We start from the raw sequence: 14,759 nt of genomic DNA on the forward strand, positions 1-14,759 counted from the left end.
TTGTATTACGTGTGTGCAAAAGGTAATAATAAAAAAAAAGCTGTGACAGTGATCGTCCAGCACAGTAGCGCAGTGGAAGCGTGCTGGGCCCATAACCCAGAGGTCCGTGGATCCAAACCACGCTCTGCTACTGTTTCTTTTTTCTTTTCTTTGCGGGTGGAATTTCACTTCTCAGTCGCAGATCTGTATCCCACAACTGTGTGAGCAGCAGCTGTTACAGTGATCGTCCAGCAGAGTGGCGCAGTGCAAGCGTGCTGGGCCCATAACCCAGAGGTCCGCGGATCGAAACCATGCTCTGCTACTGTTTTTTTTTCTTTTCTTTGCGGGTGGAATTTCACTTCTCAGTCGCACATCTGTATCCCACAACTGTGTGAGCAGCAGCTGTTACAGTGATCGTCCTACAGAGTGGCGCAGTGGAAGCGTGCTGGGCCCATAACCCAGAGGTCCGTGGATCGAAACCACGCTCTGCTACTGTTTCTTTTTTCTTTTCTTTGCGGGTGGAATTTCACTTCTCAGTCGCACATCTGTATCCCACAACTGTGTGAGCAGCAGCTGTGACAGCGATCGTCCAGCAGAGTGGCGCAGTGGAAGCGTGCTGGGCCCATAACCCAGAGGTCCGTGGATCGAAACCACGCTCTGCTACTGTTTCTTTTTTTCTTTTTTCTTTTCTTTGCGGGTGGAATTTCACTTCTCAGTCGCACATCTGTATCCCACAACTGTGTGAGCAGCAGCTGTTACAGTGGTCGTCCAGCAGAGTGGCGCAGTGGAAGCGTGCTGGGCTCATAACCCAGAGGTGGGTCGAAACCAGGCTCTGCTACTGTTTCTTTTTTCTTTTCTTTGCGGGTGGAATTTCACTTCTCAGTCGCACATCTGTATCCCACAACTGTGTGAGCAGCAGCTGTTACAGTGATCTTCAAGCAGAGTGCCGCAGTGGAAGCGTGCTGGGCCCATAACCCAGAGGTCCGTGGGTCGAAACCACGCTCTGCTAATGTTTCTTTTTTCTTTTCTTTGCGGGTGGAATTTCACTTCTCAGTCGCACATCTGTATCCCACAACTGTGTGAGCAGCAGCTGCTACAGTGATCTTCCAGCAGAGTGCCGCAGTGGAAGCGTGTTGGGCCCATAACCCAGAGGTCCGTGGGTCGAAACCACGCTCTGCTAATGTTTCTTTTTTCTTTTCTTTGCGGGTGGAATTTCACTTCTCAGTCGCACATCTGTATCCCACAACTGTGTGAGCAGCAGCTGTTACAGTGATCTTCCAGCAGAGTGCCGCAGTGGAAGCGTGCTGGGCCCATAACCCAGAGGTCCGTGGGTCGAAACCACGCTCTGCTAATGTTTCCTTTTTCTTTCCTTTGCGGGTGGAATTTCACTTCTCAGTCGCACATCTGTATCCCACAACTGTGTGAGCAGCAGCTGTTACAGTGATCTTCCAGCAGAGTGGCGCAGTGGAAGCGTGCTGGGCCCATAACCCAGAGGTCCGTGGGTCGAAACCACGCTCTGCTAATGTTTCTTTTTTTTTTCTTTGCGGGTGGAATTTCACTTCTCAGTCGCACATCTGTATCCCACAACTGTGTGAGCAGCAGCTGTTACAGCGATCGTCCAGCAGAGTGGCGCAGTGGATTCCACTTCCGGCCACCGTAGCGGACGGACGTGTTATGTCGAGCTCCGGTAAAGGGGCGGTATTTGCGGCCCAGCAGGGCCGCGGTAACAGGGTAACGGAAAATGCCAACCAGGATTATCAGGTTCTTTTGCCATCGCTGCCATCAGGTACGCCTGTTTTGAACACCGTATTTCTACATGCCGACGTTAAAGCCAGGCCGTATAGGGTCGAACATTTCCGTGACGCGCTCATTCATTTGGGACTTTTCCAAGACGTTCTCGCCCTTGGGGCTTACCAAATGAACCACCTTTGGGCAGTAACTTTCAAGGACACTGAAGGAAAGAAGAAGATCATCTCTGCTGGCGAGTTCACTGTGAAGGATCATCGCTGCCTTGTGGTAGACCCGTGCAACCAGGAGACCCGCCTGAAGTTACACTGGGTGCTGCACAACATCCCCGACGACGAGGTGCGTGCGGCTTTGGCTCCCTATGGGAAGGTTACGGAGCTAACAAGGGAAAAGTGGCGAACGCAGAACTGCTCCGAGAAACTGTCAACCACCCGCTCCATATCCCTGAAGCTCAAGGCGGGCCTCACTGTGGACGACCTACCGGACCAGCTGCGAGTGGGGCCAGACTTGGCGCTTGTGGCGGTGCCAGGGAGGGCGCCGCTTTTTTTGCGCTGCCGCGGCACCGGACATATCCGACGAGAATGTCGGGTCCCGCGTTGCGCGCAGTGCCGTCGGTTCGGTCATGAAGAGAACCAGTGCGTCAGGACTTACGCCACCGTTGCCGGCCCAACCCTGCGCGAGGATATCAGCGATCACATCATGGATGAAGCCGACGCCGAGGAAACGGCGGGAACGGGAGACAGCCGGGCTTCCGGTGAGGCAACGCCGGTAGTGGTCACGCCCACGGTCACGCACACCAACCAGGCCGAAAGCGCAGAACAAAAAAATTCCCCCGCATTTCCCCGAGGGGGAGAATATGAAAGTGCGAATGCACGGTTGTCGGCCCGCTTGCGGCGCTTGCGCTCGGCCCCCGCAGCCCACCCCCTCGCCGCCTTCTCTTCCATCTCTTCCATCGGGTTTGTAGTATCACGTGTACACCACGCAGTTATCAAGCCGCTATAACGCCGCTGAGTCGCCAACGCACGCCGCTGACGACGTAGTTTGAATGCGTTAAAGATATAAGGCGCGTCTAACACTGATATCACCGTCGCGTCTGTGGCTTGGTCGGTAGCGCGTCGCGCTGCGGCCCGCAAAGTCCTCGGATCGAAACCTGGCGCCGGATGCTGTTTTTTTCTTTAAACAGCACTGCGGACGCCAACGCCGCCGACGCCGCCGCCGCCGCCGCCGCCGGCGGTGGATGGTTTGGGGTCGCTTATAAAGAGCATTCGCTCTTAAAAGTTGAAGGTGCTTCACCGGAGCAGCGAACGAGCGGAGATAAGCCACTGGACGACGTCATTCCTACCGCAGCCAGCGAAACTGCGGTTTCGGTTCCCGTTAAACCGGCGGAGAGCATGGAGGTGGACAAATCCAAGGGGGGTACAGCCACGGTCAAGAGGACACGGGAACCAAACTCCAAGGACGGACACAATGCCAGCGAGGCCAACGGGGAGGAGCCGCCCCCCAAGGCGGCCCCATCGCGGCGGCCATCGTTCAAGCCAAAGCCCAACATACCCCCGGAGCGCACCCCAAGCATGATGCCGCCGGCCTAGCGTCGAAGGCCGGATTCTGCTGGATGTCACACGACGAAGTTAAGTGCCATCTCACTTGTGCCAGTGTGTTGTGGAACGAGAGACGCTTTTGCCGGGAAACAAAAACTCCCTGGGGCCCTGTCAACATGGATTGCACTGAGACAGTGAGTTGGTCACAATATGTTATGAATGGGTTGGCAAGGGGCATTGTAACCGTCAATCGTAAATGACACAAAACTTACAAAGAGCTCTTCGCATTGCCACGCTGAATGTGAGAGGCCTTTCGGCTAAACGACGGCATTATCAACTAAGTCGGTTGTTTCTGGAAAATGATGTTGACATAGCAGCAATACAGGAAACAAAGATAGAAAGTCAAGAACAAACCGATCGTATGATTCAACCTTTTGCTTCGAGGTATAATGTGGTAGTTAGTCATGCTGTGGGCACGTCTGGAGGGTGTGCCATTTTCATACACAATTCCCTGGGAATTGTAGAAGAGAATGTCATCGTGAGTGAAACGGGTCGGTTAGCCATTTGTGATTTTTCCTGTTTTGAAACTCGATGGAGGATTGTTTGTGTTTATGCGCCAAATAGAGATAACGAGCGCGCAGTCTTTTTTGAACAGATCGAAGGACACATGAAAACAGACAGATACATTATTCTGCTTGGGGATTTTAATTGCGTCTGTTATGCAGAAGATAGGTACAAAAACGTACCTGTACGAGAACGAAGTGCAAATACTTTGAGCCAAATAACACATAATTACCAGTTAGACGATGTTGGAAAGGCTTTATCGGACGGCAACTGCCCGCAGTTCACGCACTTTCAGCGTGATAGCCATGCTAGGTTAGACAAAATATACGTTTCGATGAAGCTTATTTCGACGTGCAATAGCTACGAAGTGAAGCCAGTATCGTTCAGTGACCATAGCTTAGTTTTATGTACGCTAGGAAAAAAGAAGACAAAAGCCCCCTTCAATTGGGATCTCTGGAAGTTCAACACCAAACTGCTTAATGACGAATGTTTTGTTAATAATGCAAAAGAATGCGTTGAAACACTGCTTACTTCCGACAATGAAAACGATATCGAAACGTGGGAACAGTTCAAGCAACAAATAAAAATGACTGCTATCGAAAGAGCATGCGCCTTACGGAGAGAAGAAAGAGCAAAAGAAAGGGAACTGATTGCTCAGCTCCAGTTTTTGTTAACAGTAGATAGCGCGCAACCAGGAACGTTCGCAAAACAAATAAAGGATGTGAAGGGTCAACTAGAGACGATGGATCAGCAGAGTTATAAAGGGGCAGTCGTACGCGCGCGCAATGAGCACTTGTGGTGCGGTGAAAAACCGAGTAAGCGTGCACTGGGAGACGAGAAAAGATATGCATCGAAGAACGAAATAAAAGAAATTAGATATGGCAATACCGTCTCGGACGACGTGAAAGTAATAGAACGAGCATTTTTTGAATACTACAGCGAACTATTGGGACATAAAAGCCCTGCAGGGGTAGGGTACTACAGTGACTTCTTGGCACTTATGCCAAAGTTAGAGGAAGAAGTCAAAGTCAGTCTCGAAGCACCGATAACTGTAACAGAGATAGAAAATGCAATCGATGAACTTAGCGTGGGGAAGACCCCGGGGCCCGATGGTATTGGTGCAGCCTTCTACAAAACTTTTAAACGAGAAATAGCAGAGGCCTTGCACAGGGTTATCACACATGCGTATCGGTCAAAGCATGCCCCTCCTTCTTTCCGGCAAACACACATAGCTCTAATACCGAAAAGCGATGATCCTATTAAGCTGGAGAGTGTAACAGCTTATAGACCGATAAGCCTTGCAAACGTGGACTATAAGATTTTCATGAAGGTGCTGGCGCGCCGCCTACAAAGCGTAATAAAAGACATTGTAGGACCTCACCAAACATGTGGGATTAAAGGGCGTTCAATCACAACTAACATTCATGTGACCAGAAGCATTTTAGAGTACTGCGATATGTTTGGAGGCAGAGTTGCAATGCTGCAACTCGATTTTGAGAAGGCATACGATCGCGTTGCGCATGACATCCTGTACTCCATTCTTGATCATGTGAATGTAGGCTCAGTCATCCTAGAAGGTGTAAAGATGGTTTACAACGAGACGTACACGAACATCATCGTGAATAAGAACCTTACGCAAAGGATCCGTGTAAGTTCTTCGGTCAAACAACGTTGTCCTTTGGCGCCGTTGTTGTTTGCCATTTACCTGGAACCTTTCTGCCGAAAAGTAATAAGTAATGAAGCAATTCATGGTTTCCGGCTGATGTCATCGGAAGTTAAAATACTATGTTATGCTGATGACATCGCCGTCTTATGCGAAAGTGAAGAGGGTGTTCGTGAAGCTCTTCACGAAGCGACCCGGTTTTGCAAATTAACGGGTAGTGTAATCAATCTGGACAAATGCCTAGGATTTTGGCACGGGGAATGGGACAACCCACCGGCTTTGTACGGTAACGTACGCTGGACTGTCACCCCAACAAAGTACTTGGGTGTGCCGCTTCAACATTACCGGGACACCAATGAATACTGGAAAAAAGAAGTCGAACAAGTACAGACGAAAACCGGGAAATGGGGTGGTAGAGATTTTTCAGTTTTCACCCGGTCCACAGTGTGCAACATTTTTCTGGTTGCCAAAATATGGTATGTTTTGCAGGCACTTTGTATGTCAAGAGTGAACATTCAAAAAATACACAGGGTATTTGCGACCTTTATTTGGGGGTCAAATTGGGAGCGAATGAGCCGTACCAATCTCTTTCGGTCGGTTCATAGAGGGGGTCTAGGTCTCGTGCACTTGTTTTTCAGACAAATTGTATCCAGGTTTATATTTTTGCGGGATCAAGATGATTTGTTCTTGCGCACTGTTGTGCAAGTGACGCTGTGTGATGCACTGCCTGATTTTGTTGTTTCGTCGAGCAATGTTCGTCGGCGGAGTCCTCGCGGTTATCTGCGGGAAGTTGCAGCAGCTTTTCTGTTTTTGAAGGTTCGCTTTTCCTTGCAGTATCTGAGTGTGATAACTAAAAAGCAACTCTATAAGGACCTGATTGAGGTGTGCCTACCTGTGCCGTTGTATCGTTCCTTGTATCAGTCAAAGCCAGGACAAGACGTTCTGAAAAGGGTAAAGAAAATGCCTCTCCGGGCTTCCACCAAGACTTTCTTTTTTTCAACTCCACAGTGCCACATTACCAGTAAAACCCTGGCTTCAGGAAAAGGGTATGTTCATTCCAGGAACTGTAAACTGCAGGGTATGCCCAAGGGCAGAAACTATAGAACATATATTCCTGGAGTGCTCTGACGCGGTGTTTCATTGGGACATCTTGCAACGCACATTGAAAAAAGAACTGCCGGTCTCACCATACGGTATTCGTTTTCTCCCAGTAAGCGGTGAAAGCGGAGTCCCATATGACATGCTGATGTTGTTGAGCCTTCACAGTTTATGGAAACCAAGAATGGCTGATAGACATGCTGACGTGGACGCTCGATCTGCAAGAGACGATTTCATTGAAAGTGTTGTCCTGATCAGGGAAGTATACAAGGCACAAAGTGAGCCACCAGACTGGCTGCCTGTAATGGATGAATTGGTGTCATTGAAAAGATTTTAACCAAAGTGTGACCTCCGAGTGGAGGAGGTTCATTTTACTCAATGGTTGTATTCTGTTGTAATGCCAAGAAGGTAATAAAGAAAAAAAAAGAGTGGCGCAGTGGAAGCGTGCTGGGCCCATTACCCAGAGGACCGTGGGTCGAAACCACGCTCTGCTACTGTTTTTTTTTCTTTTCTTTGCGGGTGGAATTTCACTTCTCAGTCGCACATCTGTATCCCACAACTGTGTGAGCAGCAGCTGTTACAGCGATCGTCCAGCAGAGTGGCGCAGTGGATTCCACTTCCGGCCACCGTAGCGTGCGGACGCGGAATCATGAGCTCCCTTGGAGCGGCGTTTGCGGCTCAGTCTGGGCGCGGTAACAGGATTGAAGTGAACGGCGATGACGAGTACCAAGTTATTTTGCCCCAACTGCCGACAGGACGTATCGTGTTGAATACGGTGTTTCTTCACGGGGACGTGAAAGCCAGACCGTTCCGCGTCGAGGACTTCAGAGACATGCTCGCACGTGTTGGTATGCTCTCCGACGTGATAGCGTTGGGGGCGTACCAGATCAACCACGTGTGGGCGGTGACCTTCAAAAGTGCGGAGGCTACAAAGAAGATGCTGGCGGCCGGCGAGCAGGAAGTGAAGGGACGCCTGTGCCTCGTCGTGGATCCGCAGGACCAGCAGGTGAGGCTTAAGCTTCACTGGCTGCTGCACGGCGTTGAAGACGAGGACGTGCGTACCGCCCTTGCCTCTTATGGCAAGGTCATTGAAGTCACCAAGGAAAGATGGCGCGTGCATGGAGTGCAGGACAAGGGGTCCACGACGCGGGCGGTAACGCTCAAGCTCAAGGCCGGGTTGACGGTGGAAGATTTGCCGCATCAAATCAGGGTCGCAGGCGAGTTGGCCCTCTTGGTGGCGCCAGGCAGGCCAATGCAATGTTTGCGCTGCCAAGGGACTGGTCACGTTCGCCGTGACTGCAAGGTGCCTCGCTGCTCGAAATGCCATCGGTTCGGCGATGCAGACGCGGATTGCGTCCGCACTTACGCCAACGTGACGGGGCCCTCGGGTAGAGAAGAGTTTTCAGAGCACTTGATGGACGTGGCCGAGGCGGAAGCAGCAGCACAAGGCACGGGAAACCTGGAAAAGGTGGAGGCGACCCCTGCAAGTCCGTCCCAAGACACGGAGCCAAAGAAGCAGGAGGTGGAGGCAGCGTGTGTTAGTGCGATTCCAGTGGACTGTTTAGAAAACCAACAGCCCACTGAAGTCGAGCCCGAAACAAGTGAGGATGAGACCATGGAGGCAGGTGGGCAAGCGAGCGCTGGGAACAACGGCAAGCGCGGCCTTGACAAGACGGACAAGGGAGAGGAAGATGGAGCCATGGCCACCAGCGAAGAGCCGCCGCTGAAAACTAACCCGGGGCGACGCTCTTCCTCTGTGAAACCGCGTCCCAGCGTCGTGAAGAGACGCGGACGCCCAGGAACGCCGGCAACGCAGCAACCGGCACCAGCAACGCCGTCGACGCAGCAGCCACCCCATGTCTCCACGGTGGAGGAGGGCAGCGTCTAGCGAAACGCGGACGCGAAAGGGCGAGCACCATGCCGGCGGTCTCTAATATTTAAAGGGAGGCGAAATGGAAGGGTCCCTGAATGTAGCAACATTAAACGTCCGGGGTCTGGCTTCAAAGAGAAAACAAAGCCAGGTATATCGTCTTTTAATCGATCAGAACATCGATGTGCTAGCAGTTCAGGAGACGAAGGTGGACGGAGAGGAAGAGACCGAGGGCATGGTGCGCCGTTTCACGTCGAGTTACTACGCTTCTGTAAGTCACGCTGTGGGGACGTCTGCGGGTTGTGTGTTGCTCGTAAAGAAGTTGCCGGGTCTGGAAATGCAAGCGGTCACAGCATGTCTTTCTGGCCGCCTTGTTGTGTGCGATTGCCAGTGCAACTCCGTCGAGTACAGAATATTTGTGTGTACGCGCCGAATGCATTGGAGGCCAGGTTAGATTTTTTTGATAGCCTCAAGCAACACTTAAACACCGAAAGGCGGCTTATGTTATTGGGGGATTTTAACTGTGTACTGTCGAGCCGTGATAAAGCAAGTGAAACCACTTACAGAGACGCTAGCACTAATCTGCTAGCTGAGATAGTAGACGAATTCGGCTTGATTGATCTCGGGGAATGCCTTGAGGGTACGAGAGACGTGAGATTCACACATTTTCAGGGGTGCAGCCACGCGCGGCTAGATAGGTTTTATTTTTCGCTAAATTTAATCCAACAATGTCATGGCTATGATGTACAGCCGATTTCTTTCTCGGACCACTGTTTGGTTAAATGCAGACTGGGTAGGAAAAAACAGAACACCCCTTTCTCGTGGGATCTGTGGAAACTGGATGAAAAGTTGTTACATGACGAAATGTTCATGAGTTTTGTAGTAGAAAAAATTACGGAAATAGCTGAAGGCCACAACGGTAAAATCGGGGAGAAGTGGGAGCTGTATAAGCAAGACGTTAAAATAAAAGCCATAGAAAGGTCCAGCTGTATAAAATATGAGGAAAAAAGAAAAGAAAACCTTTTGTGAGCGAACCTACAAAAGTTGATTGCATTGGAGAACAAAAATCCAGGACTGTTCAAAGGCGACATAGGGGAGATTAAGCACAAACTCGAAGTCATTGACCAAGATCGCTATCGCGGAGCCCTAGTACGGGCGAGGGCGGAACATTGGACGTTAGGGGAGGCACCCACAAAACGGGCGTTAGGAATAGAAAAGACGCAAGCCCGGCGGAATATGATTAAAGAAATAGAAACCAACGGTTATGTAACTTCGGAAAAAGAAGAAGTGGAGCGCGCATTTTTCGATTACTATAAGGCACTGTTCGCGTGCAGAGAAACCGACATAGAAAAATACAAGCGAGATTTCATCGGTGCGTTGCCACGCTTGGATGACGAAACAAAGGAATGGCTCGAACAACCCTTCTCGGCCGAGGAAGTTAAGTGTGCCATCGAAAACCTGAATCCGGGCAAGTCACCGGGTCCTGACGGGCTTAGTGCGACGTTCTATAAACATCTGAAATCTTTGATATCTACTGTTCTTGCTGACATGTACAATCAAGGCTACGAAATTGAAGCGCTTCCTCCATCTTTTTCTACCTCCCATACAATACTAATTCCGAAAACAGACGACAGGCAAAAATTAAGGGATGTTAAAGCATACCGACCAATCTCGCTGACAAACGTTGATTACAAAATTTTTATGAAGGTTCTGGGGAAAAGGTTACAAATGGTAATCCAGAAAATTGTAGGTCCACATCAGACGTGTGGCATCAGGGGTCGTAACATATTTACGAATATCCACAAGGCGAGGAGCGTACTGGAATGTTGCGATGCAATGGGCTCGGGCGTGGCGATTCTCCAGCTCGACCTGGAGAAAGCCTTTGACTGCGTCTCCCACAAGATCCTGTTTTATGTTTTAGAGCACATCAACCTTGGTTCTGTCATTGTACGGGGAGTGGCGATGGCGTACCGGAACTGCACTACACGGTTGATAGTGAATAAGGAATTGGGAGCGGTCATCGAGGTGCAGCGTTCGGTGCGCCAGAGTTGCCCCCTAAGTCCTTTATTGTTTTGTGTATATATAGAAGCGCTGTGCCTCAGCATCATTCATAATGCTAAAATAAGCGGATTTAAATTACAGGAGACAGAGGTCAAACTTCTCGCCTATGCTGACGACATTGCCGTTGTTTGCTCGAACAAAGAAAGCGTGATGTTCGCCGTGGAAACAGTGAAGCGTTTTGGGGAGGTCACGGGTAGTCTGGTAAATTGGAGAAAATGCCTGGGGTTTTGGCATGGTGAATGGATGTCAACGCCAGCGGTCTTTGCTAATGTAGCTTGGGTAACCACCCCAGTAAAGTACTTGGGAACCCCTCTGGAATACTATCGCGACAGTGAGCCCTACTGGCGGGGGCAGGTGCAATCACTGAAAGAGAAAGAGGAAAAAATGAAAGCAACTGGGCTGTCAGTGTTCGCGAGAGCCACGACTTGTAATCTTTTCTTCGTGGCAAAGCTTTGGATCGTTATGCAAGTGCTGCATTGTTCGCGTTTGAATGTCCAGAAGCTACATCGCGTATTTGCTGTTTTCATGTGGGGGTCCACGTGGGAAAGGAGCAGTAGGACGAATTTGTTTCGGCGAATCCGTGAAGGCGGATTAGGACTGACTCATCTGTTTCTACGGCAACTCGTAAATCGTTTTTTATTTCTGCGCGATGTACAGGACCCTTTTCTACGCACTGTAATCCAAGTTCGGTTAATGCGTGCTTTGCCAGAATTTGTGGTTTCTTCAAGTTGCATGCCAGGTGGTGTCCATGGATATTTTAAAGAAATTGTTTTGTCATTCCGATTTTTATCAACGCGTTTTTCGATGCAATATCTGGCCAGTGTAACTAGGAAAAAATTATATAAGGATGTATGTGACGTAGTCTTCCCAGTGCTCCTGTATAGAGCTCTGTACAGCAACGGTCCAGGACAAGATGTGTTAAAAAGAGTCAAGCGAATGGAAGTGTCACCTGGGGCAAAGACTTTCTTTTTTAAATTGCACACGGGTACACTTTCAGTCGCTACTTGGATGAATGAAAGGGGGCTCTCGGTTCCATGGGGAACCGACTGCCCCATTTGCAAACAACCCGAAACTGTGGAGCATGTTTTTCTTCATTGTTGGGCCGCAGTGTTCCTTTGGGATGTCCTCCAACGGTCACTCCAGAAAGATTTTCCACTTAGTCCACACGGCATTCGTTTTTTGTGCATTGATAGAGAGGATGGTGTACCATTTGATAGTGTCATGTTGTTAGGTCTGCACAGCATTTGGCGTTCTCGCATGACTTGGCTGCATTGCGATGTCGACGCGCGACCAACGAGACAGTATTTTAGGGAAAGTGTGTCACAGTTTCTTGAAGTTCAGAGAGCGAAGAACTCTCCGCCAGAGTGGTTGTCTAAAATTGAACCCCTGACTTCGCTTAGGGAATTTTAAATGACAACACCGGCCCTGGGGGGCATGGCGGCATTACTGTGATTTTTTTCTTTGTCATTGTACCTGGTACCTTGTGTTGCTGTCCGAGATGGGCAATAAAGAAAAAAAAAGCAGAGTGGCGCAGTGGAAGCGTGCTGGGCCCATAACCCAGAGGTCCGTGGATCGAAACCACGCTCTGCTACTGTTTCTTTTTTCTTTTCTTTGCGGGTGGAATTTCACTTCTCAGTCGCACATCTGTATCCCACAACTGTGTGAGCAGCAGCTGTTACAGTGATCGTCCAGCAGAGTGGCGCAGTGGAAGCGTGCTGGGCCCATTACCCAGAGGTCCGTGGATCGAAACCACGCACTGCTACTGTTTCTTTTTTCTTTTCTTTGCGGGTGGAATTTCACTTCTCAGTCGCACATCTGTATCCGACAACTGTGTGAGCAGCAGCTGTTACAGTGATCGTCCAGCAGAGTGGCGCAGTGGAAGCGTGCTGGGCCCATAACCCAGAGGTCCGTGGATCGAAACCACGCTCTGCTACTGTTTCTTTTTTCTTTTCTTTGCGGGTGGAATTTCACTTCTCAGTCGCACATCTGTATCCGACAACTGTGTGAGCAGCAGCTGTTACAGTGATCGTCCAGCAGAGTGGCGCAGTGGAAGCGTGCTGGGCCCATTACCCAGAGGTCCGTGGATTGAAACCACGCTCTGCTACTGTTTCTTTTTTCTTTTCTTTGCGGGTGGAATTTCACTTCTCAGTCGCACATCTGTATCCGACAACTGTGTGAGCAGCAGCTGCTACAGTGATCGTCCAGCAGAGTGGCGCAGTGGGATTCTGCTTCCGGATTCTGCGCAGTGCGGACGCAGGATGGCGAGCTCCGTCGAAGGAGCGGCTTCGGCGGGCCTTTCGGCCCGCGGTAACAGGTCAGCTTTTGATAACAGTTCAAGCCAGGAATATCAAGTCATTTTGCCCCATTTGCCGTTTGGACCATCTGCCCTGAACACTATTTTTCTGCACGCCGACGTGAAAGGGAGGCCGTACAAAGTCGAGGACTTCCGCGATACGTTGGTTCGACTGGAACTGCTCCCCGAAGTTATCGCTTTGGGGGCATACCAGATGAACCATATATGGGCGGTGACCTTCAAGGACCCCAGTGGAGCTAAGAAGTTGGTTGCTGCCTCCGAACTTCAGGTAAAAGGTAGGCGGTGCCTCATCATCGACCCGGGCAACCAGGACGTCCGCTTCAAGCTCCACTGGGTTCTGCACCACGTCCCCGATGACGAAGTGCGACGCGCCCTGGGGCCCTACGGAAAAGTCACGGAAGTAGCCAGAGACCGCTGGCGCGTGCCGGGCTGCACCGTGCAAACCTCGACAACGCGTCTGGTTACCCTTCGGCTCAAGGCAGGCGTAAGCGTCGACGACATCCCGCACCAGGTACGAGTAGCTGGCGAGAACGCGCTTGTCGTCGTGCCAGTACGCGAGCCGCTTTGCCTGCGTTGTCACCGGAGCGGCCACATTCGACGTGAGTGCCGGGTGCCGCGGTGTGCTCTCTGTCGTCGCTTCGGCCACGACGAGAGCCAGTGTGTGCGCACCTATGCCAACGTCGCGGAGCAGCAAACGGACGATAGGACGGACGAATACCTCATGGACGCTGAAGATGCCGAGCACGCGGCGAAAGGGGCGGACGAAGAGGTGGTGAAGGACACGCCCCCCGTGCTGGCACCGGCCGTAGTACCGGAGGACACTACGCCCAAGAAAATTACAGTGGCCCAGGAAGAACCGGAGTCTACCGACAACGCTTCCGCAGCCCAACGCGGTAGTGAGGTGGGCGGCGCACCCAGCCACGCTGAGGCGGACGAGATGGAAACCGCGGAAGCGGGGTCCTTCAACGCCAGCGCGAAGCGTGCAAGGGAGGCCGACGCGAATGACGAAGGCATCGGTGAACTGGGCACGGAGGAGCCGCCGGCAAAATCCGCACCCCAAGGTCGACGGTCAACGCTAAAACCCAAGTCCAACATCCCTCCGGACAGAGCCAAGGTGAAACCCTCAGAGACTTAGTACGACAGCAGAGTGATGAGGGGACGGGAACGGCGTTGTTGTAGTGCTTTGAAAAGACGCTGTAAAATAAGAGGCGCTACCACGGACGGCGCAACCTTCATCAGCAAACTACGCCCAGCAGACCTTCTTGGTTCATCGTTTCTACAACCATCGGTTCGTTCACCCTTTTTTGTTTCCTTGCTCGCGGCGCAGTCTTCACTATAAATAATGGCAGTGCTTGAAAGACCGCTACGCTTTGCCACTTTAAACGTACGGGGTCTGGGAGCTCGCCGAAAGCAGTGTCAGCTTAAAAGATTGGTTGATGAAAAAGAAATCGATATTTTGGGCATCCAAGAAACGAAAATTGAAAGTGAAGACTGCACCGAGACCATGGTACGAACCTTTAATAGTCGATTTAGCGTATGCGTTAGCCATGCTGTAGGAACTTCGGGGGGGGGGGGGGGGTGCTGCCTTTTTGTTAGGAATGGTATTGGGATTGATGTCAAAAATGTTGTTACGTGTGAAACGGGCAGGCTGGTGATCTGTGATTATAGTTATTGCGGTTTTGAATTTCGTGTGCTTTGTATATACGCCCCAAATGTGGTGCGAGAAAGAGTGTTATTCTTCGAAAGCATGTCTACATGGTTAAAATACGAAGGAAGCATTTTTTTACTCGGGGATTTTAACTGTGTTTGTGAGTCAAACGATAGAAACGGGCCACATCGAGCAAGCGATCAAAGTGCAAAGGTTCTTGGCGACTTGCTTGAAGATAACGAGCTCGCAGATGTCGCGCATTGCGCGGCAAACAGCAG

At 50.8% G+C, this 14,759-nt stretch overlaps 1 protein-coding gene and 4 non-coding genes across 5 annotated transcripts; all 5 read left to right on the top strand.

Annotated features, from left to right (window-relative positions):
* Window positions 1–570: 570 nt before the first annotated feature.
* On the top strand, window positions 571–642 carry Trnam-cau (transfer RNA methionine (anticodon CAU)). The gene has a single exon. It is a non-coding gene; the product is annotated as a tRNA-Met (tRNA).
* A 787-nt stretch (window positions 643–1,429) lies between these two features.
* Window positions 1,430–1,501, top strand: Trnam-cau (transfer RNA methionine (anticodon CAU)). The gene has a single exon. It is a non-coding gene; the product is annotated as a tRNA-Met (tRNA).
* A 395-nt stretch (window positions 1,502–1,896) lies between these two features.
* On the top strand, window positions 1,897–3,584 carry LOC144150833 (uncharacterized). The gene is made up of 2 exons (XM_077682191.1): window positions 1,897–2,479; window positions 3,004–3,584. The coding sequence occupies exons 1-2, from the start codon at window positions 1,897–1,899 to the stop codon at window positions 3,312–3,314; spliced, it is 894 nt and encodes a 297-aa protein (XP_077538317.1). The 3' UTR covers window positions 3,315–3,584.
* Window positions 3,585–12,038: 8,454 nt separating this feature from the next.
* Trnam-cau (transfer RNA methionine (anticodon CAU)) lies at window positions 12,039–12,110 on the top strand. Its single transcript has one exon. It is a non-coding gene; the product is annotated as a tRNA-Met (tRNA).
* Window positions 12,111–12,380: 270 nt separating this feature from the next.
* Window positions 12,381–12,452, top strand: Trnam-cau (transfer RNA methionine (anticodon CAU)). The gene has a single exon. It is a non-coding gene; the product is annotated as a tRNA-Met (tRNA).
* The last annotated feature ends 2,307 nt before the right edge of the window (window positions 12,453–14,759 follow it).

This window comes from Haemaphysalis longicornis, unplaced genomic scaffold (assembly GCF_048455015.1).
Source record: "Haemaphysalis longicornis isolate Haplotype H1 unplaced genomic scaffold, Haemaphysalis longicornis Haplotype H1 scaffold_80, whole genome shotgun sequence".
NCBI classification, from domain to species: domain Eukaryota; kingdom Metazoa; phylum Arthropoda; class Arachnida; order Ixodida; family Ixodidae; genus Haemaphysalis; species Haemaphysalis longicornis.

Coding starts and splice junctions, on each gene's coding strand:
- LOC144150833 (XM_077682191.1), top strand. CDS start 1,897: ATGAACCACCTTTGGGCAGTAACTTTCAAGGACACTGAAGGAAAGAAG. Junction 2,480..3,003: donor GGGAGACAGCCGGGCTTCCG/GTGAGGCAACGC, acceptor CGCTCTTAAAAG/TTGAAGGTGCTTCACCGGAG.